The sequence below is a fragment of the Podarcis liolepis genome, assembly GCF_965112155.1.
Source record: "Podarcis liolepis genome assembly, chromosome: 8".
Classification (NCBI taxonomy): Eukaryota; Metazoa; Chordata; class Lepidosauria; order Squamata; family Lacertidae; genus Podarcis; species Podarcis liolepis.
In genome coordinates, this window is record NC_139560.1 from 32,500,253 (window position 1) to 32,526,009 (window position 25,757).

Here is a 25,757-nt window from a genome sequence, read left to right on the forward strand (position 1 = left end):
ACTGCAGCTCTGTGCATGGAGAAATAAGGGTCACCTTACCTTTCTCCTTACATCATCCAGCAAAGTCTGAGGCAAAATTGGTGCTTTTCACTGTTTACCAGCCATGCGTACACCTGTTCTCAAGTCAGTATAGACTGGTGCAAGTGGTTCTCTGCAAGCAAAAAATTCCTTTCTTTCAACAGAGAAAGAGATAATTTTTTGAACTCTAGCATGAGTATGGAAAAATCCAGTGAAGGTGAAGAGAAATCATCCAGAATAATACATATATTATTTTGTTATGTAACAGTTTGAGTAAAAATCACCTGTAAAACATTGAAAATACCAGTCTAATATTATAATAATTTATTATTTATACCCCACCCATCCGGCTGGGCTTCCCCAGCCACTCTGTGCAGCTTCCAACCAAATATTAAAACACAGTTATGCATCAAACATTAAAAGCTTCCCTAAACAGGGCTGCCTTCAGATGTCTTCTAAAAGTTTGGTAGTTGTTGTTCTCTTTGACATCTGGTGGGACGGCGTTCCACTACCGAGAAGGCCTTCTGCCTGGTTCCCTGTTCCCTGTAACTTGGCTTCTCACAGTGAGGGAACCACCAGAAGGCCCTCGGTGCTGGACTTCAGTATCCAGGTAGAACGATGGGGGTGGAGACGCTCCTTCAGATATACTGGACACATTAATACTTTATATATAAAAATAGACACCCAGGGTTGAATTCAGTTAAGTCATTGCACTTGTAGAATGACTTCCACTTGTATAAGGGAACTTCTCCTCCCCAAATTTTGTTAGCATAAGAAGCCCTCTGATGAGGCGGGTGAAAGGAGGGACTCTAACTTCCAAATGTGTATCTATGTTACATGCATGCAGAGTAAATTGCATGTGTGTACAAATGGTTTTACTTAACAGTGGTAAATCCTTAATGTGTGAAGCAGCTCTTGAATGAAAGTAAGTACAAAATAACTCAAAACAGAGTCAAAAAAACCCCCTGTGTATAGCAGAAGCAGCTGAAATTCAGAATCGGAATAGAGAAAGGAAGTCTTACGGAAAGAATGGCATAAATTATAACAAACCTCAAATGCCACTCTCTACTTGCTGGTTTGGCAGAGAGTGAGAGGACAAATGTCAGGAAGAATGGGTGAGAGCCAAGTGCTATGGGAGGCCATAGAGGGAAAAGAGAAAAGCAGAAGGCAGGGGCCCAAGCATAGGGTGAACAGCAGGTCAGGGCAGAAAAGAGGGAATGCCAGAGCTTGAGAGTTTTAGCATGTGTTGAATTGGAATAAATGTCAATGATAGTTAGAAGAACAGTAGAAAAAGATAAAGAGTGAAGATAAATGGGAAATGGTGTGATAACTTATTGAAGCTAAGTTTAAACATAAAAATCAAGACAAGATTTGTCTTTAAGGCTGTTCCCTTGCTTGCATATGTGATGACATACTGCTTCGGTATATGTATTGTGTATGTATTGTTGACAGAAAAGGTTGATTACACACAAGTGCAAGACATGAAAATGTACTGGAAAATGAAGTGAAGATAGTTTGCTACGTGGATGGGAAATAAGGAACTTTTGTATTTGTGGGCAGGATGGGAATAACAATGCATCTTCTTTTTCACGCTGAAGGAGGACTGTTTTTACCTTTTGAGAGATTTGTATTTTGACCAGCTTTGCATCCATTTACAATATTTATTCAGTCAAGTTTTCAAAAGCTTTCATACCTGGAACAGTCTAATGTTGTTCCTTCCAGACATTTTGGACTCCCATCATTGTGGCTATTGGCCACGCTAGCTAAGGCTGATGGGACTAGTAGTCCAAAAGATATGGAGGGCGCTTCAGTAGGCTAAGCCTACTTTATACTATATGGGTTACAGCTAGGAAGCCCATTGATGAGCTGGGCTTCTGGACTCTGCCCAAAGAGTAAGGAGGACCCTCCACACATCTTCTAGTTGGGGCTCTGGTGGTTTCTCCTTCATACCACACTCTCAAGGTACTTATCACAATCTCATTTGCAGACATGGAGATGTACCCACACAAATATGTATACTAAAACACCTGTCAGGCACTCTGCTCCAAAAATTATTGCATGGAGGGAGGGAGAGCAGAATCACATCCCTGCCTGCAATGTCTTTAATGCACAGGAAAGTAAAGGTCAGAAGAAGGGACCATGCTCTGTACGTGTAAGTGCTTCTGTAATTTAGAAGTCTCATTGTGCAGAGTTATCCATCAAATAGACTATCCTCTTTAAACCTCTCACTCTGTCCACACACATACACATAGATGAAGGGGCTGGGTGGGATATGAGGCAAGCTGGCATGATGGTGTGCTCGCTCGCTCTCACTCTCCAAGAGAGCTGCAATTCCTAGCATCCTAACAAACTGCAGTTCCCAGGATTCCTTTAAATGGACTCACATGGAGAAGAACGGAAGAAGGCAAATTATTTTTACATTTTGTGATTTATTCACATGCTTCTTGGGAAAATAATATACTGTTATATATTCTCATACTGTCTGCCTCTCACCTTTTATACTTTACCTGTGACACATGTTACCAGTACAGTTCCTCCTGTTATTCTTCCTTGATCTTTGGACCAACTGTATCAATGTGATTGAGGTAACAACAAATGCAAGCAAGGGCAAATAAGGTTTCAGATGCGCACCAATCTTTTCTTATGTTACTTTTTCAACTGCTTTTGTTCTTCAAAGTGATGCCCAACTATTTATAGCTCTCTGCCCCCATGAATTTGATCCATGGTGCTGAATGGTTTGTGTCAAATGCTCGGGGGGGGGGGGCAGAATCCAGGGGGTAGTAGCCATGTTAGCTTATTGTAGTAAAAACGACACAGTGGTCCAAATGGACTTTCGGCATAGTAAATTTGTTAGCAAAAACAACAATACTGTGGCATTTTAAGCACTCTGCAACCTTTACATTGCTCTGCTTTTTCCCTGTAGTGGCAATATGCCTTGTGTGGCATATTGCATATTGCCTGTAAAATTGGTGTGTTGAATTTTATATGGTAGCTATCAGTGACTACTAGCCACAATGACTATGGCTTATTTCCACTGTTGGCAGCAATAGGCTTCTGAATACCAGTTGCCAGGAATCACACGTTGCTTTGCTTTTGGGCTTCCCAGGCGCATGTGGTTGCCCCCTGGGAGAATGATGCTGGACTAGATGGGCTTTTTTCATATTTACTGTATATGAATTACTTGTATTGAAACAAAGGACAGCTGTGCTCATACACATTTTTAATGCCTTCTACAGAACTGCGCATGCAAGGGCTAAAGCTGATGCTGCAGATCAAGCCAGCCAATCTGCTCGTCAGGAGTGTGACATCGCCAGAGCAGTTGCCAGAGAACTTTCCCCGGGTTTCTACCAGCCAGGTAACATGGGAATTGAGTGTGTTTGCAGAGGAATGATGTTTTCTGCATCATTTTAAACAGATGGATGGGTGGGGCAGGGAGAAGACAACCCAAAATTCCCATTGTACCAGTTGATTTTTGTTGCACAAGCAAGTGGACATTGTTGAACCCTATGTCACAGCTTCCACAACGTTGCAGTGCTCTGGGTTTTGTGATTTGCAGAAGGCATGAGGATTTACAGAAATAAACATATTAAGGCACCGCTCAACAATCCCTGCAAAAGTGATGCCGCAGTAGGTACAAAATATAAGCATTTCTTCACTGGCCCACATACTGATCCCAGTGACATGGCAGGAGGCTCTTTAACCAGCAGGAGTGAATTAAAGATTTGTGTCGTGAAACCGGAACATGGCTTAAAGAAGTACAGTACTGTGATAAAAAAATGTTCTTATCCATGTCTTCCCCTGAAAACCAAAGAGTGGCTTAATAGTTCCATTTCAAAGGCTAACATGGAAAGGAAAGAAATGACATGTTCTACAGAATATCTGCCTGAAAGGTTCATGTGACCTTTGGCATATATTCTTGGGTCCTGATTCATATTCAGCTCCTTAATCCAGATATTAAGCAAGATACTTAACGTGTCCTCAGAGGACTGTTCTGTCTAAGTTTATGCATGTTTGAGGTGTTGCATTATCTGAAAGAGAACAAGCTAAAACAGTGTAAGGTTTCCATATCTGTTCCATCATGAAATCATTTTAAAAAGGACATTACTTAAGACCCATATTTTTGAGCAATATCATTTTCATACTAGGGTAATGCAGCATGAGGCTGAGAGATAGTTTGTCTAAGGCCAGTGAGTTTATAATTGACCTGAGACTTGAACTGGAGCCCTCATTCCGAATGCTACACCAGCTGCCTGAATGTATATCGGCATTTCTACACAAGAAGATATATGAGCCTGTAGTAATGCCACTGTAAAGCTCTTGTAATTTAAAGCCCTTGCTATGTTACTTATTTATAGATAGACGCTTACTTTCTTCATGTTAGAAGTTTGAAATATGTTTTCACCTTTTCTAGAGCCAGCTAAGATCCACTCTGATATAATAATATGTAGCTTAAAACATTTCTGATGTAACATATGCATAAGTGATGTCGCCTGTTTAACAGACTCTTATTTAACAAAAACAAAAACAAAAACCAAACACCCAGCCTTAAGTACTTGGCAAATAAAAAAGTTTTTAAAACTTGGAATTCTAAATGTTTCAGAAGAAAGAAAAGAATTTCAAAGTTGTTATTCACAGATAACCATGTCCCAGTTGTTTCTGTTTTCTAAGTCAGTTAGGTTGTAGTAGCTCCAAAGCTTGCTGATAGGTGCTACAAAAATTCAGTGATGCATCAGATAGCCTGAGTCCTCCCTGCCAGTCATAGACCTTAGGAGAAAACTAGATGAGACAGTGGAAATGTGTGAGCATATGCTGACATATTGGTGCTATGGGAGTGAAGCTGCTAGAAGGAATAGTAGTTTTGATCATGGAACCTTGCCATATTGCCTAGTTTAGACCTTAGGCAGCTGAATGCTAATAAGCTAGAGCCAGAAACCAGTACATACATCTTCCACGTAGGCAAGCATAGTCCAAGCCTTCGTATTTTTTTCCAAGTCAGGGGGACGCAGTAGGTTTGCTGGATGGATTGAGCTGCCCTGAAGCCTAAATACACATCACACCTTACCCATCAACCTGCTCTTCATTTGTGACATCAGCACAAAAATCTGACAGTTCCCATTTCTAGCCATGGCAGCTCTCTGCACTTTCTGACTGTAGCTAGGCAACAGTCTCTTGTTGTGTCAAATTGTCCTGAAAGACAATATTGTGGGGAAATGTAATTTTACCCTTTTCTTGACTAGAAATGCTTAGCATGAAAAACAAGCAATCTGTCCTTTAATGAGTACACATCTGCCCATAGGAACTCCACAAGACTGTGGGTCTTTTTATGGAAAGAAAAGAAACTGAAGACAGCTAGCATCTTGCCTTATTTGAGCGTCTTTTTTCCCTTGAATGCAAGTGAGCGCAATCCACTTAAAGAGCCCATATATACTGAAAGCAAAACAGTCTCCCCAGTTTTCAAATCTTTTTTCTTTTGCTTGATATGTGTTAAGTACCAACATCAGTTAGCTCATTGGCTGAAAATATTACCTATGAAACAAATGTGTCAGTTTTTACACGAAAACTGAATATAAGGAATGTCTGCCAGATATTATGAGTAAAAAAAGATTTCTTGGTCTAATTTTTACAGCTATACAACTGTTTGTTGCTTATGCCATCCTTGCAGTAGTTTGTCATATTTTTACTGTTGTAATCTTTTTACTGAATGTCAGAAAATGTTGCATAACTAAAGTGAGCAAGAGGGAGTTACTTATCTTTGTTACTCAGCTATTTGAATCATTATAAAAAATATATAAACTTCATCTGTGCTATGTGATAATAAATATACAGGCATATCAGGTGTATTCTAGGGGCAAGATATGGAATCGGCACAGTAGCAAAGAGCTCACTGAGTTGCCACAGTAAGCTAGCTAGGGTTGCCATATTTCAAGAAGTGAAAATCTGTTGACCTTTACTTAGGAGAAAATCCCGGATGAAACACCACTTTTTGGAAATTCCCCCCAGATGTCACTTCCGCCATTGAAATCCCACTAATGTCCGGGGAAATCCGAACATATCACAACACTAATCTAGCCATAAAAATCTAGTCAGTGCATGTGAACTAAATGTGGGGAGGAGTGACTGCACACAAAGGTTTTCCAGTTCAATCCTCAGCACAGTGTGGCTGTCAGTCAGTACTGAGACAATACTGAGCTACATGGGCTAACCGTGATTTGATACAAGGTCCTATTCTCCAATGGTTTGTGTACATTGAGGCTCCTAATGTCTCACTGTCCTTTAACACACAATGCCATGGGCATGTTCAGTTTCTTGAAAACGCTGTCTGATAATTGCATTCACAAAATATGTCTCTCCGGCTTCCCATGAAAAATAATGTGCCCTTTGAAAGAGTGCAGTTTTAAACAACATTAATTCTCTTCTTGGATTCTGAGCCTTTCAAGGAACAGCGCATTCTAGTTTTCTTTAGTCTTTTCTATGAAACTCTGGAGGCAGGTTGTGTGTTTCTTCAAAAGCTACATCTCTAGGGAAAGCATTAAGCATCGTAACATGCAATTGAAAACAAGTTGCCAGCACTTCTGCATGGAGTATTGCCAGACACATTCATTGTCTTTATTATAAATATATATTTATAGCTGACATAAATATTTGTCCTAACTAGGAAACTTGCTTACAAACTCTGTCTGTAAAGAGGGTTTTTGTGTTATATTACCGTAATTTGTTTTAAGAACACCATTTTAACTGTGATTCCCAGAATTTTCTTTTGCATAGTTAGGATTTATTTCTGTATTTGTTTTTCTCTATATGCTTTTAGGTTATTTGATGAGACAGAGCTGGTATACAGTTATAGTGCCTTTGCATTCTTTCAGCATTCTTTCCTGTTTATGGGAATTATCTCCCCAGGAAGCCTGTCTGGCACCTACAATAATGTATTTTTGGCACCGAAATGTGATTTTTCATTTTAGCAGGCCTTTTTTATTTGATGAGCAACTCTTCTGCTGCAGTAGTTTTTAATCTGTTGTTTTATTGATGTTATTGTGTGTTCATTGGGGGGAGGGGTGAACTCTCTGTAAATAATCACTGAGGAGTGATATATAAACATATGAAAATGTAACCTAACCTTGAGGACCAGGTCAGTGTGGCCATAGCTCAGTGGTAGAGCACGTGCTTTGTTTGCAGCAGGTTTAAGATTCAATCCTCAGCCTCTCCAGGTAGGAATGAGAGTGTCTCCTTCCTGAATCCCCCTGGAGAACTGCTGCCAGTCAGTGTTGACAGTAGTGGGCTAGATGGACCTGGGAGTCTGACTCAGGATAAGGCAGCCTCCAATTTCCTATGACTAATAAATGTAAACAAATAAATATTAAATGAAACACTGAGGATTTCATTCATGGTATGTCCCGCAGAGGATCCTAAGGTCCATGAATAATAACAGCTTAAAGGTCCCAAGCCCTGAGGAAGCCAGACTATCCTCCATCAGGGCCAGGGCTTTTTCAGTGATGGCTCCGACCTATGTTCCACAACTGTTGAATTTCAGGGCTATGTGATGGAAATTATTATAGTGTTCATAAGTCTTTAGGTCTAGAGACTAATTCTGCAGCTTTCCACTCTAAAATTATGCTGGTTGTTTAAGATAGGGCTTCTAGAAACTTTAGAAGAATCAGGCTATGGTAGATGCATAGGAAGTGAAAAAAATGAATTTTTGTTGTTATTGTTTATTGAGAATGCATGGCAGAATTTGTATTTGTTTAAAAACCAAAATAAAAATGTGTTTTTAAAAAAGAATGCATGGCAGACATATGTAGCCTAGGGCTGATATAAAAATTGAAATTCGATTGTGGTTTTCACCAAGCGTCAGTGATGATAAGGCGAAAAGCCCAAAGAGGGATAGAGAAGTACAAATGGCACCAGAAAAGTCTCCTTTGGAGAAAGGGTTCACTTAGGTCCCTTTTCTTGCAAGCTGGTGGTAGATGTTGCTCAGTCTGAGTTAAAACTGCCAAAAAGCAAAAGAGAAAGAGATAATAATCAAATGGAAGGAAGAAACTTGATCAAGCGTAATACTGTGAAACAAACTTAGAGGTGATAGGAGTCAGCAAATTAGATGAGAGACGTGATCCTGCGCCCATTGAAGTGAACTGGCAAACACTGCAGGCTCAGCCCATGTATTTGAAATGTGATACAGCCACAAAAGTGCTAATGCTATTTTAGGCTGTGTATGCAAACGCAAGACATGGAGAAGCAAGGTGATAGCCCTCTTCTTTGCCTGCATCTACTGGCTCTGCATGGGTTACTTGGTGCTTCAGTACTGGAAAGATGCAGACAAGAAGGAAATTCAAAGAAATATTAATGCCAGAAATGAAGCTGCTGGACCCTGGAAGCTGCTTCAGGAAGAACTGACGTTGAAACTTGCACATGTTACCATAAACAATGCTTTCAAGTGGTGAAAACTTGCAGTGTTAAAACAGTGGGCATTTTGCCACAGTTCTGTTTCAGGTTGCCCTCAACTCACTCTCCTGCTTTAATTTTGGTATACATGGGCTTACTTTTTGAAATCAGGATGTAGAAAAGAAAGTGTCATATCAGAACTTGTGTCCACATTTCTTTTTCTGGGGTAGAAATGGGAGTAGAGTCCTAGGTTTCTCTGATGTCTTGCCACTGATTTGATTTCAAAATGCAATTTCTGATGAAAAGTTTCCAAGTGCATTTGTTGACAGAGAACACAAAACAAGGAAGCAGCAGCGTTTAAAAGCTGCATCTGTAAATACAGTACTAATGAAAGCTTTTCCTATGTTTTAGCTGAAAGAAGGGCATAAAAAGAAAACCACTAGTATTTATGATTTTATTTCTTCAAAAAAAAAAAAATTGTAAAAGTGATTAATCCAAAAGTAAAATATCCCACAACAGCGAAAGAGAGTAAAAACTATAAGTCTGTTAGACTTATATTTGCTATTGATCTCCTTATTTTTGTTTCAGTAGCTTGATACAAGTGCTCAAGTTTAATTGCTTTTGTCACTGTTAAATTTAGGTCCTGATTATATCAAGCAGCGATTTCAAGAAGGTGCAGATGTTAAGGAAAACCCTGAAGAAAAAGCTCAGGAAAAAGCACCTACACCAAAAGAATCTCCTCACTTTTACCGAAAAGGCACTACACCTCCTGGGACCCCGGAAGAGAGCCCAAGGCAAAGCCCCCTCCCCTCTGCTGAGCCTTCCCCTGCAAAACAAGGCAAAAAGCAAAACTCCTCCTCTGAGGTCAGACTAATCCAAGAAAAAAAGAATTTACCTAGTGAAAATGTGACACCTGTGGTCAACAAACCTCTTTATTCGAAAGCACCTGTGAAGGAGGATATGATGGTAAAGCCCCAGCCAAAGTTGTCACCCCGCAACAATCCTACCCACACAGAGAATGGGGAGTTGCATGATCATTACCACGGCTATTACGTGAAAGCGAATCCAGCAAGGTACCCATTTGAGCTCGGGGAAGACGAGGACCATGCCAACCCATCATCTTCAGCACTTGCACTAGTAGCATCAGCTCAGAAGCCAAGCCCCAACAAATCTGGGATTCAGTTAGATGCCAAAGAATCATTAAAGAAGCCTGAATCTGTTGCACCAAAGAATCCCGCAAATAGTGACTTCTATTCTTCAGTGGAGAGAGAAGTCAGTATGGTAGGTACTGAGCACTGAGAGTTCAAGTCTGGGCATAGGCCAGAAACCATGTAAGATATTTCTGTTTAGATGAGTTGGCCTCTGAGTGGCCAGGCATATTCAGTGTATTTGGTGGCGTTTGCCTGCTATGTTTTATGTTTTCAGTTTAGTTTACATCTCCATCAGAATTCTCTCACCTTCAAGGGTACAAATGAGAAGCAGTTAATTTGAAGCCTAACTAGAACCCTTTCTGGATTCCTGTTCTTTAGGACTGGACTCTGCAATCCTAACTGAGCACAAACCTTTTCCACGTGGAAATAAGGTATTAAAAAACACTCCTCGCATTCAAGGTGCCCCATGCATTTAGCTCCTGCCAGCCTAGCAGTTCAAAAGCAGTAGATAAATAGGTCTGGCTGGAAGGTAAACGGCGTTTCCATGCGCTGCTCTGGTTTCGCCAGAAGCAGCTTCGTCATGCTGGCCACATGACCCGGAAGCTATACACCGGCTCCCTCGGCCAATAAAACGAGATGAGTGCCACAACCCCAGAGTCATCCACGACTGGACTTAACGGTCAGGGGTCCCTTTACCTTTAATGAAGTTGAAAAGGTACTCAGGATAAATCAGTTTCGCAGCAGGGACATTTACAAAATTAACAACATCAATCAGTTTGATCTCAGTGCTCACATTTTTCTTAACGTTCACATCAAATTAATATCTATGTAAAATATGCTCATAAAATATTTGGCAGGGATGAAAGCAAGCAGTGTGTACAGAATTCTCCCTTTCTTTCACCACACTTCAATAATACTGATAAAGTCAATGGTGACTCTTTCACCAAAAGGCTTTTACTTTTCATACACACATTAACCCTATTCAGGCATCCAAAAGTCTGCATGGGGTCTTAAACGGTAGAAGGGGGTCAGAGCACACATGCAGGCCCCATGTTCACACAGCTTGGCTTCGCTGAAGCCTGAAGAGGGCTTCTAAGTTCTGAATGTGCTTTAGAAGTCTTCCTAAGATGGAAGAACCTACAATATTAAGGTCACTGGACGGCTTCTCATAGAATCATAGAATCATAGAATCATAGAGTTGGAAGAGACCACAAGGGCCATCGAGTCCAACCCCCTGCCAAGCAGGAAACACCATCAGAGCACTCCTGACATATGGTTGTCAAGCCTCTGCTTAAAGACCTCCAAAGTAGGAGACTCCACCACACTCCTTGGCAGCAAATTCCACTGTCGAACAGCTCTTACTGTCAGGAAGTTCTTCCTAATGTTTAGGTGGAAGAACTTCCTGACAGTAAGAGCTGTTCGACAGTACCCCATTCAGATATTCTTGCAAATTCCTGCTCTAACAGCACACCTGATACCTGCAGACTGGTTGCGGTTTAATGTAATCCCCCTTTTGATTGCTGCAAGCCTAAATAGGCTAGCAGGATCAGCATAGGTTGCTCAGTGACAGTACTAGCAACCCCACCACCACCATTTTTAAACCTGGTGAACTAGTAAGTATTTCTATTTTCCTTTGCCACTACTGTGTCTGCAATACTTAGGACTCACTGGAGGTCTGCCATCTGCAAATGTCCTAAAAACACTGAGTTATTTCTTCATATTACTAACATGTCCTTCAGACATTGCAGCAGCAGCACGAAAGCTCCTTATCCATGACTCCATCACACACTGCCACTAATGGGTCTGCCCATGGGCTGTAAGGCTTATCACATGGGTTTGTCCCATGCAGTTGCCACCTGGTTAAAATTAAGGGTGACAGCTGGATGGGAAGGATCTGTGTGTGGTTGACCCCACTCACATAGTGACAAGCTTTTGAATGCTTTGGCAGCAGTGTGGAATAAAGTCACAGATAAGAGGCTTCTTGAGGAAGGGCACCTAATGCAACATGGACTGCTGAACAAATACTAATTTTATCATCACTGATAAACATGGCCATATTGGCAATTCAGCACCATTTTTATGGGCAACTTGGGGAGGGAGGAATCTGCTTCACACTTTAAATTGGAATTACATTGGCTGGTGCTATGCCAGTGTTTCACTGGCATTGTTTGCATTCAGCACTGGGGATTGGCTTCATTTTACTAAATAGTTTTCTTTAACAGCAAATTGTGCTCATAAATCAAAACTAGAGATTGTTTCCCCAATCAAGATTTACTGGCTATCATTTTAGGGATGTTATCCAGTGAAAACAACTTCTGTTTTCATGAGCAAAGATTCATTGGGTTTTTCACACACTCACACCCTTGCTGACTACCTTGGTTCATTCATACATTGCTATGTTTATGCTGTAAATGAGATTATAAATTTCTTGTCTTTCACAGAACTGCTAAGAAAGCTTCTCATGTTATATTTTTATATGTACCCATCAAATATTTCACATCTTTAAAATACAATGTGTGAACTGAAGAAATGTATGTTTGTAAGCATGCATGGGTGCTTTAGAAAAGAATCTGAGATAGACTGTAGCTCCCTTACAGTGCATCCTTTTGTAGCAAACATGGGGTTTGTACTGTGCAACAATTTAGGAAACTTTTATTTCAGGATGTGAGAGAATAATCCAAAGGCTATAATCTTATCAGAGATGATTGACTCCTTCACCTTCCTGAAATTTTGGATTAACTTTTTGAATGTGCAAAGAAATCTGTGGCTAAAGTGAGTTCAGGAGTTGTCATCCTAGGACGGCAGATCGTGTAAAACTGGTTTTCAGGGCACAGTAAAAGGACACCAAACCAAACTACAGCTAATATTTAGAAGCATAAGAGGGAAAGAAAAACAGAAATATTAACTTAATGGTCATTTCACAGATGATTGTTTTCTTACATGTAAGTTGCCTTACACGGGCTTTGCCCTAAAGGGCAGTCTAGAAATATTTAAAATAATTTGCTGCAACTTTTGTGTAGATAAAAAATAAACATAAATACAGAAGTGATACAAGTTTAACATGATGATGGTGAAACGTGGCCTTAGTTACTGAGTTAGCAAAAACATTGACAGTTCTTCTGCTCTTTGAGTTCTGTTCCAGAGAGTCTCCCAAATATCCAGATAAGAATGCAATTGATTCTTTGTCAAGTGAATGAATTTCCTTGATTGTTGGTTTGGATTTTGCCAAGTGAAATACCTGTCCTCCACCAATATAGGGATTGATGCTGTGTGTTTTTGATTCCACACACACACAACCCACCACAGCCCAAAGGGTGTGCTTATGATTACCCCTTCAACCCACTCACACACTTTGCCCAGATATATATATATATATATATATATATAATGACGCAGATTGTATTTCTGCAATGATTAATAATGAAAAAACAATAAGTATAAACAGGATGATAGAAAATTTAACAGTTTATTATAATGTTATAGTAAAGTATTAATATTATAACAAAAATATGTGCATCAGGCTTATATTTTAATGTTCACAAAATGCAAGAAAATCTCATTTTTGGTTACTAGTTATTATAGATTCACATGAAGCTGTAAGACGATGACTGTGCCTTCGGTATGCAGTTTTGCTGTGTCACAGAGGGCAAAAAAATGAGAGAAAGTCTAAAAATAAAACAATTATTGGTGGTTAATGAGTAACATTAGCACCTCAGTGAGACAGAAGTTAAAATGAACACACATTTTAGCAGTACCCAGTTAAGTTAAAATGTTGATGATGGTAGCTGACTGAATTATATTGGAATAAATGTCATCATATTTTTTTTAAAAAAAATCAAGAACAAAAACAAGTATCAGGGAACTCTGCAGAAAGTCACTGCTAGCAAAACTACTTCAGAGAGAATGGGCAAGTGGACTTTTAGCAAATTCCACCACCATCCCTACATCCAGAGCACAGTTGCAGGTGGGGGAGGCTGCCAAGAACATTAGAGGAAAGGTTAGTGCCTTTATGCAAGAAGGGTATTCTTCTTTTGCACAGACACAATTGGATACAATTGAATGTGTGCTACAAATGAGGTAGCTCAGTTTGTTTTTTACTTATTTCAAAGCAAGAGATAACCTCTCTGTCCTCAGGAGATCTCCTGTGTAGCTTCCAGTTATTTTGAGCATCAAAAGTATTTCCAAAATGATTTGTGTGCAACCAAGGTCTAGTTGGCACAGAAGTTTTGTATAATGTTGCTTGCAGATTTCCCTTTTGTCTTCAGTACTATTTCAACCCTTGGGGGGCGGGGGGAATTACCTTCCTTATTCTACCTCTTCTCCCAGCCTTTTCAGAAACAGAGAACCTCCAGTGAATCATTCCGCAGAAATGAGAACCGCAAAGCTATTGGAGATACTATCTGATGAGGTTTGAGAGCTTAATCAGAAGTGCTAGAAAATGTTTTGAATAAGTCTTTGAGTACTGAAATGATTTTTTGTTTATATGACAATATATTGGTAAACTACTACGTAAGTTTATAAGGGATACACTGATTCTAAAACAAAAAAAAATAGAATTATGTGAATAAATCACATCGTTGGGTTACGGGGCTACCTTATATCAAGCCAAGCAGCTGGTCTACAGAGCCAAATACTGTCTGTTTTCATAGGTAGAGGCTTTCCAAGTTTGGAGCCGGATATCTTTCTTGTCCTGGTACATGATGTTCTTTTAGCCAAAGAAAACGGAGACTGGCCATGGGATCAATGAGCAACAGCCCTCCCCTTCACTGTGCTCCATAAATAAGGAATATCTGCATGAAAAATAAGAACTACTATTAGTTATAATAGTAGACTAATAAAAAACTAACATTAGCTTTTTATAGTTGATCGTCTTTTTCTTTTAATATGCTGCCTCCTAACAGTGAGCCAATATGTCACTGTATTATACCGCGGTGTGCTGTTTTTTTGGTTTTTGCTTTTAATTACTTCTTTATTTTACATGCTTCCCTTTTTTATGCCTTAAGCTTACTGTTATATAAGAGTTGTACGGACAATTCCGGGCATGCATAACGCTTTTCTGTTACAGCTTCTTTCTAACACCTGTTCAAATCAGTCATGGAAAGCAGAGACTAATTTTGCCTTTTTCTATTTTAAGCGCTTGTAGAAAGCTGTGAGGCCTTATTTATGGCGCTTCACCCTAAAGCATTTTGAAGTCTCACTATAAATGTTTTAAAAGACAGAAATAAGAGTCACATTTTTAATTCCATGGGTGGAGCAAAGTTCTCTGCACTTTCTTTGATCAATCCAAAATGCCTAAGCAATTCAGAGTGGGGTTTTTGGCATTGCTCAAGGTTCCCCGTCCCATTCTCTCATTCTCACTACTTGAAACTCTCCATTTATCTATCTTCATAATCCAGCAAAGCATAACCTTTTTATTTGAGCTTAATCCATAAATTTAGTTCCATGGTAACATTTAAGGCTGCATTCACATGGTAGTTAATTTCATTTCCCTAACTGTTGATTTCCATATTACGTTTGAGCTTTCCCATGATATAAAAGATGCTTCTGGAATTCTAGTGGAATATAGTTCAAGTTTAGGATCATTTGGCTGTTAATTGGCTCCAGATACAATGAATTTGCAGCCCCATTAACGCAGAAAATCACAGGCATAAAGTGACAAAATTTTGGGTAGCATAGTCATATATCACTTCCCTGCTATTTTATGGGTAAGTCGTGAGGGAACAGAAGCATACATGATATTTATTTATTTACTTACTTACTTACATACATACATACATACCCCGCCCATCTGGCTGGGTTTCCGCAGCCACTCTGGGCGGCTCCCAACAAAATATTAAAAATACAATTAAAACATCAAACATTAAAAACTTCCCTAAACAGGTGCAGAAAGAGTGGAAGAGTTGTAAAGTTGTCTCCAATGGTGTTTGTTGTTGTGCCACACCACACCCACTGCTGTGAATGGAATTTAGCTTGACGTGCCAGTATATTGGTCAAAAGGCCACGGTTCCATAATGCAACAGATACTGCGGCATGAAAGGAATGCTAGAAAAGGAGAAAGTGCTAGTCAGGAAAACTAATTCAATATCCCCTGAATCTGAATGCACTCTAATAATGCTGGGATCATATTGGGATTGAAATGTGCCTTTGAAGGTTGCTCTGAGATTATGCATATGGTGTAGCAGAGGCTGCTCTCCTCAGTTTAGAGCTGAGGTATTAACTGCCACGACAGTAATGTGTGGCATCATCCCAAACGCAGCCTGTTGTGGTGAGTTTCTGGGCCACCATCAGCCACCTTCTGGAATGAGTAGTTGGTGGTATGGGAGTTTTTCATGTTAGGCCCCAGATCAATGTGCTACACAGTGCAGGCACAGAGGACTAAGTCATCCTAAGGATGCCATTTCCAATACCTTCTACATAATGTGCTGCTCCAGCTGTTTGAAAGGTGAAGAAACAGCACTTCTTCATGATCCACTTGAGGAGATTAGGATAACAGATGACTATATGCTCCTTTTTTGTGTTAAAGGAAAACCCACATATTTTAAATTGTGAGAAGTCAACAAGAAATATTTTTTTAAAAAAAGAAGAAGCAATTTTATACCTTTTCATGGGCCAAGCATGACCTGCTTATAATAATCTTTTCACTTTCACTGAAACCATTAAAATGATGTCTGTATTACAGGCAGAGGGGATGGTTAAGTTGGTTGTGCTTTCTTACCATTTTTACATCTATTAACAGCAAAACATCTCAAAGTGAAATGTTCCTCTGCAGAGGATTTGTATAATCTGGCTCAGATGAGGGAGGGGAGAACGTGTGACTGACATTGCAAGGGCTAACATTTCAGTATAGTTCTTTTGCTAATCTTTGTTTGCTTTTGCAAATGTCAGCGAATTTTGTTTTGTTTTTTCCACTTGCCACGAAGGCAGAAAAACCTTCCTTCAAAATATATTATTTATAATATTTGTACAGCAAATAGATATCAAGGTGAAATGGGGTTGAAGCCTTCCACTTTTTTTTTCAATCTTCACCTGCACTTCTAAGAACCTATGCACTGTTTGAAGCCCTTAGTGTTGCTCTGTTTTCCACCGCATAACTAGATTTCTAGGGAGGGAAACTGCTCAATCCATATGATAATCACACTTTTATTTACTTTCTCCTATTTTAGAAGATGTTACATAGTTGGGTGTCTCAAGAAATCACACTAAAGATGTGTTGAATCAGGAACAAAATTTATTGCTTCCAAAATAACATTTCAAGAGGGCATAGTAAAACCACAAAGAAGAAAGAGTCACATCTTGTGTTTTTGCTATTATGACACAATTTAGAAGCAGAATAATGTTCAAGGTTACGGTTGATCTAGTCATTATCTTATTTTTGTGAATGTAATCAAACTCCATTTTATTTCACTTTCAGGGTCCTAATTCAATCATGATTGTCCTGGTAATGCTGTTGAATATTGGTTTAGCCATTCTTTTTGTCCATTTTCTAACTTGATTGGAATTAGGAAAGGTAAGAATGGTCTCATATTTCACCTGAAATTCTCTCCTCCCCCCAAATCTCAGTTCTAATCCTTCCCATTTCAAATGACAAAGCTTTACTATTTGCAAAGTTTAATGTTCTTGGCACTTTAATTTTAGCTATGCCTGAATGTGATTCAACATAGTTACTTAATGATATAACTGTTTTGATCCTTCAGTGAAGTCATGACAACTAGTGGCGTAAGCCCACAATTCTCGGCAGTTGTGTCATCAGCCTTTTAAATGGCACGAGTCATGTTCAGACACAGGGAAGGAGGCATGGAATTAGGATGGGACACAAGAGAGATGAAACTTGGAAAACTCAGCCAGGGGCCTGAGCAGCAGTTCCTCTGCTGAGGATTTGTGGCTTTGAGGTCCTCTGAAAGCTGAAGCAAGCAAGCAAGGTGGAAAAAAAACCCTCACACACGAGCGTGCACACACACAAGCTTGCGTTGGTTACTCCATCTGTTCCAGCAAAGAGTGTGACTAAACTGGAAATGTACAGAGCTGCACTTTTGATGATGGAAGCTAACAGCTGCCTTACTATTTTGCCGTCTGATGTTTTTGGTGGGGGAGATGGGAAAAGCGACTGCCAGAGGAATGTGGTCAGAGGATTCTGTTGCTGTGGAAGCGATTCCAGTATTCACTCCTATCTCATTAGAAGAAATAGTTAGCAGCATCACTCACCAGTCTTATTCCATTACCTGCTGCTTTTAAAATCTCCTTGCAGTTTTCTGGGAGATTGTGTTTCATTTGCTCATGCATGATTCTGTTAATTTACTATTTATTTAAAATCATTGTACAGCCATAATGTAATAATGTAGACCAGCCTGGAAAACTTCAGTAGTTTTCACCTGCTTCAGAAAAACAAAGCCTGTAGCATATGTGCAGTATAGATATTTTCTTAGAAGGCTCAGTTTCTTCACAATTTTTTTTTTACCTAAGCTGGTAAAATCATCTTCCTCGAAGGCTTAGCAGGCAATATGCAACAGTGTTTTAAGCCATCATTTATATCTTCCTAGTGACAGTGGCAAGCAGAATTGTTTTTTTATGCTGTGAAATTTATCGGGATGTATCGGCGTACTGGATGAGCAAGGTAGAATATTTTGATAAGTGTGCCACTCAGCAGTTTGGATCTTAACTCAATATTGCAAAATTTTGCTGGCATTTACAGTCTTGCCTGATTGCACAATAGAAACTGTTCATTAACATAATAAATAATTATTTTTAAAGTTCAGGCTTCATGTTGAATACATTCAGGTAGAGCATTTAAGTCTGTTAACAATGACTGATTATCAGTTTGATGCCTTTTAATGTTGTTAAAATGAGTCTGTAATCTTACCTCAGCCAGTTAAAACTTAAGCCTCAAACTTTCATTTGGATTCTTTGTCTTAACTAGATTTACAGTCCTGTGTTTGATGATGTGATCCATTTCCCCCCCCCCTGCTGTAGTTACTGTATTCCATATTACTCAAAAGCATGCTTGTTTACTTATAGGAAAATTGTACGTGGAGTGGTCATTTTGAAAGTCAGCATTTTAATTAGAAATAAAAAGTAAAGGGTTTGGGTTTGGGTTTATCTGAGAGAAAAGAATACTTTTCAGGAGTTTTATCCTATTTGTAAATTATAATTATTGTTGTTGTTACTATTATTATTTGCATGGTTTAATAGTGAGTTTTCTTCATAACTACATTAGCAATTGTAAGAGGCAGCCCATAAAATGGAAATGAATAAGGGATGGTTTTTATAGCCTGGAACAGCTCAACGCAGGGCAGTAATACAGTGGCATTTTTTGCAGAAGTGGGTTTGAGAATCCTGTGTTTTGACCAGTGTGGAAATCGCGAAGAAAGCAGAAAGGCAGCAAATGAAACGTTTAACAACTTGTGTTTGTATGTTTGTTAAGGAAGGAAAACTTGTTTTACTTTTAAATTTAGAAAACTACTTCTTAATTGAGATTCAGGTTTTTAAAACTGTAACAAGCCTTGATGTCCTGTATAAACACACTTTCTTATCTACAGTTCACCCCAGTTAAGTTATTGCTTAAAATAATTTTGTAACTGACATTTAAATTTTATTACATGTTTATTTAAAAAAAACATGGCTTTTGAAAATGTTTATAAATTTAAGCATGCTATTTCCATTTATAAATATGTATGATTTATAAGCTTTTTTAAAAAATGAAGCTCCAATCAAAAATTGTTGGTATTTTTCTAAAATGTGCACAGCTGTATTTTACATAAAAGGCTATTTATAGATGGTTGTATACTGTACACTACATTTTGGACAGCTCATTGATCTGCCAATGTACTTAATGATATGTCACTTTGTCTATTTAAAATTTCTTGCTGTGAATGAACTCTTTATCTAATGAGCTTCTTTATTTATAATTCTGGAACACAAAATGGATAATGTACAGTTTTCTTAACTGTATTTGCTCTAATAAAAAGAAATTGTTACTAATGTGTATATGGGTTTTCTCTTTATATATATTTGAAAGCCTGTGGTCCGTCCGTCCCCCCAACTTAACGAATGTGAAATTGATTAGCAAACGATAGGTATCATTTACAAATGAAAATCTCTTGTCTTACCTGCTGTCCTTTCCCTTGCCTCATACAGATTAAATGCTTTATATAGTTTCCAGTTCAATGGTATGAATAATGCTTCTTTAAAGTGAATGAGTGAAAGGCCAGAGTTAACATTATAAAATTGTTCATTTATTAAATACAAAGCACCCCACAGTCCTCATTTCAGAGGTATTATGTGGGCTAAAACCAAGTAGCATAGTAACTCACCAAAATTACTCATCCTAGCTATATCTTTACCCTATGAGCACATGTAAAGTTACAGATCACATCATAAACTATAGAAAACTTCCTTTAATTCAATGTCATTTTCTTAAAAGTGCCATTGGAGTTATTTCTACAGAATAACCCCTTTCTAAACTATATTTCCATTTCTTATCTAGAGGCACAAAAAGAGTGAGAGCATTACAGTAAGCCATATAATTGTTAAAAGCACACTAGTCAAACGTTTTATTTGGCTATAGTACTCATGGCTGTAATGAAATTTCAGGTCTTTCCAGCATGCGTTTGGCATGAAATGCAGTCCTAATACTGTGAATATATCAGTTTACAAGGAGATTCAACCAGGGACAAGCAAAGGATTTACCTTGCCTGAAATATGATTATGCCAAATTTGTTTTACAATTATAAACCCTTTTATGTTTTATTAAGCTTCTCAATATCCACTGGGTGTTTGAAACAGAAATTGCTAATATGTCCTATTTAAATTGTGTTAAATGGTGAGTTTGCCCCAGTAACACTCTTGTCATGCTGAGAAAATGAAAAGTTTTCTTACTTATTTAATTAGGTAATTTTCATGCCTGCTGACAAATTGCATAGATGCACACTAGCTATCCAACAATATAAAAGCACAATCAAACAGGATTTGTCATTTTTTAAAAAGTATTCAAGCGAGTTTCCCTTCACTTGAAACATTTGCTAACAGATGTTCTTCATTCCCATTCTTATTCTAGAGACAAAGAGGATGTTAAATCGGAGAACAAAATTATTGTGGTACTTGGAACAAAGTTGTAATTGAAACAGCTAATAATAATGTTGAAAACTGCCAAAAGCAGGCACGATCTTCAGCCTGCTTTACTGAATTGGCACTTGCAATATACATCACTGTGAAGATATTTCTGTGTGCACATATATATGGCATGCATAAATGTTATTTGGGGGAAATGAGTGTATATAGTAGAAGATAATGAAGCTGTATAATGTCTGATTCCGATGGTAGCCTGAATTCATTGTAACATGCCTGGAGGTTTCTTGTTGTACAGAGACATCTTAGGATGGGGGTGTAACTGGTGAAAGTGGTCACTGAATCCTTAATATATAGACTATATGAGAACAATGGTAACAAGTCATCAATTAGTACAACAATGCATTCAACTAAAATAGATGGTGCAATGTAACTGAAATATACACAGAGGATTTTAGCATTCTGGGACTTCTGTTTTCAACAGTCTGTGAAATGGTGAATAACAAGTAAGCAACATGTTACAGGCAGTGTTTCAATTTCACAAGACTTTAACCCTTCTTCACTATATAATCAGTTTCTTACCGAGGTAAAACAGTGCTTGGAAACTAGGAGCATAGAAAGTTGCCATAATAAATCTTAGTCATTATTGTTTATACCAGCATCAGCCAGATGTTCAACTTCAGGTCCACTGCTTCCTGTCTATTGGCCATGATGGCTGGGATTGATAGGAGTTGTAGTCCAACAACATATGAGGGCACTACATTAGTTTTGTCTACACTGACTGGTAGCAGTTCTGCAGGGTTTTAAGCAGGAGTCTCTCACAGCCATGCTTGCAGAAGCCAGGGATTGAACCTGGGACCATGTAGCCTTCCCTTACAATCTTGTGCCAATATATTTCATGACGCAAAAAGAAAGTCAAATGTAATTTGGCTTGTGAACTATCCTACACGATTTCCTTCTAGGATCAGAATGCAGAAGTACATACTGCTGAACATGGATCCTCTGGGAATTCTTGTCTTACTGTGACCTGATGGTGCAATCATTATTTTAGCACTTGATATATAGGCCCGCAATCTCCTGGGGGAAGAAGAAGCATGTGCTGCAAATTTCTCTTGCTGTTTATAAATTCCGCCTTCATACCTTGAGCTAGGTCACTGGAACTATAGGAAGTTGCAGATTGTACTAAATGCCTCCTGATTCTTTGTCCTCCATATTTGAAGTTCAGCCCCCTTCACAGAAATATAGCCTTTCAGAATGAGGTGCCAAGCTTCAGAAAAGCTAGGGGTTTACACAGTGCAGGGAAGATTTTACAGTTGTAGCAACTGTGACCCATTTAACATATCCAGAAGCCCCTGTGCAATTGTAACCAAGAATATGCAAGGTTGTCCAGCTGGGATTGTATAAAAGTATCATATGCACCTGAAGCATATACTTCATTTGCAGAATCATGGCAAATTTAAACAATCCTTGATAAGTCTATCAATGGCTTACTAGCCACACTGGCTTTCTTTGAACTGTTGTTAGAGGCAATATGTCTCTGAATACTAGTTGCTGGGAATCTCAAGTGAAGAGAGCACTGTTGCATTCAACAGTGGACTTCCCATAGGCATCTGATTGGCCACTGCGAGAAAAGAATGCCGGACTAGATGGGCCTTTGGTGTGTTTTTAATCATAGTGGTTCCATGTACAACCTTCACATAAACCTGTGGCAGCCCGTAGACACTCTCAGACACAATTATGTGGTGAATCACTATCTATATGAACTAGGACCTATGATTTCTAGAAAATACACTAGTATAAAGGCCTTGCTGGTATATCCACAAGGCATTTTATGAGGCTCCCTGCCTGTATATATGTACCAATGGGAGTCATTTGTGGGAGATCAATGGCTTGAAATAATCAACATTCTCCAATTTAACAAAATAACTTTTCCAACTGGTCACCTGGAAGTAACTGTTGCTTGCAATAAGCATGTAGCAAAATGGTTCTTTGCAAACATGTGGTAATAGTGGGCTAGATTTAGCTGCTTGATATAATATACTAATTTCATACACAGCTATTTTAGCCTTTCCAAATGCCATCAGAACCTCTTTCTGGATAGCTAGGTGAAACATGCTAGCCATTAGAGTCCAAAAAAGAGTTTGCCAAAGTACACGTCATTCTTTGTTGGGCTGTGGTCAGGAAGTGAAGCAGAGTTAATGGGATGGCCCCAAGATGTGTTCACGTCAGATAACAAGACCTGGTGCTCTGGAGATGCCTTGCAACCTGAATTGACAAGCAATCCCCCCCAAAAAACTATACATTAATAATACACTGTAGCCAGTGGTTGAATAATATTTCCCCTTTTCACCCAACCCCAAAATCATTCCTCCAGTGCTAAAAGTTTAATATGCTAGGTAGGGACTATTCACATAACCATGTAGCTAGGTTACCTAGGCTGAAACCACATGCCAATTTCACAATGCAGTCTACAAAACTAATGGATTGGCTGTTTTGTGGGTTTAGCTGCAAGCTCATCATATGGTGAAGCTATCATGTAACCCTCTCATCAGAGGCACAAATCAGTCTCTAGGGGCACATTCTAGACATGCTAACTAATCATGTGGCTTGGCCCCACATCTTAAAATATGTAGGAGACATCCTTGGCTCATCCCGTTACCTAGTTAGAAAGAGGCATACGTTTATCATTACATTTGTCAGGAACTGAACCTTTATACCAGTGATTTCCAAACTTTTTTGAGTTCCATAAACTCAACTCCAGGGCCCCCTACCCCACCCTGTAAATAGCACTATTCAGGAACCACTAAGGAGGGTGATAACACAGCAAAATTCAAAACAGTAACAATTAATTGCTCATTCATTCAGAATCCAATTGAAACTGTTTAGTTCAATGAAATTGATAAAGTTGACTCAGCAATATCAGCTTTTCAAAGTCTGATAGTCATTTACCTCCAGCACCTTCACCCACCCCCAGGGGGTAGTACCAACCATTTTGGGGGAAACCGCTGTAAAGCAAAAACCACCAGATTCCCTAAGATTTTGCTTTGCAGTTACGAGACTGAGAAAGTTTCCTTCTCTGTGAAAGACCTTGAGAACCGAATTGGCCTGCATAGTGACGCTGGTCATGTTTTCCTTTGTCTTTAAAACACACACACACACACACACACACACACACCAGTTTCTTTGCTTTTCTGTGTGTATCTAGCAAGTTACCGCTGTGGTTATTAAACTAAGGCCATGATGTGAGCACTGCATAAGAAGGTCAATTAATCACAAACACACATAGCTAAGATGGTTTATATTGATTGACTGCATAAACCACTGCAAGGAAAAGGTTTTCCACTCATGAGTTTTTCCTGCTACTAATATAATGGGGGTTGGGTGTCTGAATGAAGAGATAAGACCATATTCTGAATAACAGCTTCCTAAATTCATAACTGCAAATGTCAAATAGAAACAATACATAAATCGCATCAGAAGACACACAGATATGTAGCTGTTCAGGTTGTTGTTTTTACCAAACATACCTGCTTCTTACGACTAACAGTGAGTTGAATGCAGAATTATGTAAAGTTTAGTAGTGACCACAAGCAGTTCTGTAGTAAAAAGCCATAGCAACTGAAATTTCTTTCTCCATTCTCCAATCTACGCATTACTGTTATTGTTCATTTTTCTCCTTTCCACATGAATGACTTCCTGATGATGATTCATAGCTATAGAGTTTATTTGGCGCTGGAAGGCACCAAATGGCCATTTATCCTGGGGATCCAGAACTGTCAGATACTATCTGTAAGAAGCTAGGCCATCAAGTGAGGCTTATTATTGTGTTGTTTTGAGAGAGCGCAAGGAGTACTATGCATGCTCCAGGAACACTAGCTGGTTCTTGCCTGATAGTGGACCAAATGAGGGGAAATTTGTATGTAATATGCAGTAGATAGACTGTATGAAGTTCTAGGCTTCATACAGAATTTTTAGCCATACGCAATTTTGAAAGAAAATATTTCCACACACACACGGTACCGTTTTTGTAATACCAATCCCACATTTTTTCACATTGTGACCAGTAATTTTGATGTACAAAGGAACTCTTCCACTCATTGTAAGTTCTCTCGTCCCCAGATTTGTAAACCAGCAAAAGCTGTGACCTAAAGCAGCAGAGTGGAAAAATCAGTTTTAGGTATGTACGTACATCCTGACAAACACTTTTTGCCTACCTAAATTAACAGCTCCCAAATTGCAAAAGCCACAATTGAAAAGTTACACCAAGGTGTTTTTTCCCTGCTTGCCAGATTTTTTTTTAAAAAATCTACTTTTCCCTAACCACCCTATAGGTATCTAAATGTTTATTTGTCTTATGTTTAGAGTTATTTCCAAAGCATTGATCTAAGTCTTAATGGGAATATCAGAATTTGCAACAAGAGGGAAAGTGCTGTAGCAGTGCAAGATCAACAGTTGCTCTTTTGTTTTTAAGGCATCTTTTAAGGGGGAAAGGGTAGGGCATATCTCTCACTACAAACTAATTTCCCCTGAAGCATCCTGGGAATTGTAGTGCTGGTGAAATGAAGTGTTGAAGTTTTTTCTTTTCTTTTAGAAATGCCTGACACCCACCTACGCATACATAAACATAACTACAGTTCATTTGGAAAAAGGAATGACTAATTTATAGTTTAGGTGTCCCATAATCACTGAGGCGCCTCAGCAACTTTGTTTTCATGCTTCTAACAATTAAACCAGTTAGTGCTCTGGAAAATAATCTTGGATCCTCTTAATTAACTATAATCTATATTCATTAGTAGACACATGCTTTCACTTTAAGCCCAGACATTCTACTGCAAATAAGAATTTCTTTTAATAACTACTCATAAAACTCTCTGCTCCATTGCACTGCCTGAAGAAAAAGGTGAGGGGATTGTGGTGGTCCTGGCATGCCAGACAAAGTCTTGTACTCTGGTGAGGCCTTGGACCTCATCATTGCATCATGAGATTTTGAGCACAGCCTGAAGGCACTTGAAGCCAGAACCAGGAACGTGAGCTATATCAGCCCATCTGCCGCTTATGCACATCAGGAGTTGCCAGGCTTCTGCAAATTAGAAGCAAACAACCCACTAGCCCAGAGAAGCACAATGGACTGGAAATCATCATCATCTCTGA

The 25,757-nt window shown here is 38.9% G+C and overlaps 1 protein-coding gene and 1 long non-coding RNA gene across 4 annotated transcripts in view; both read left to right on the forward strand.

Annotated features, from left to right (window-relative positions):
• Positions 1–19,520, forward strand: part of JPH1 (junctophilin 1) — a 63,055-nt gene extending 43,535 nt beyond the window's left edge. The window contains exons 3-7 of one of the 3 annotated variants that reach the window (XR_014529209.1): positions 3,255–3,373; positions 9,035–9,675; positions 13,872–13,953; positions 16,957–17,052; positions 17,240–19,520. Coding sequence is in view for 2 of the 3 variants with exons in the window: in XM_083517289.1 (XP_083373415.1) it covers positions 3,255–3,373; positions 9,035–9,675; positions 16,957–17,037 (841 nt within the window). In the remaining variant the exon portion in view is untranslated. The remainder of the gene's footprint in view (positions 1–3,254; positions 3,374–9,034; positions 9,676–13,871; positions 13,954–16,956; positions 17,053–17,239) is intronic. The other 2 variants (XM_083517289.1, XM_083517290.1) reach the window with 2 other exon arrangements.
• LOC310713432 overlaps positions 1–25,757 on the forward strand; it is a 304,345-nt gene that overhangs the window by 189,999 nt on the left and 88,589 nt on the right. The gene's annotated exons all lie outside the window — the stretch shown is intronic.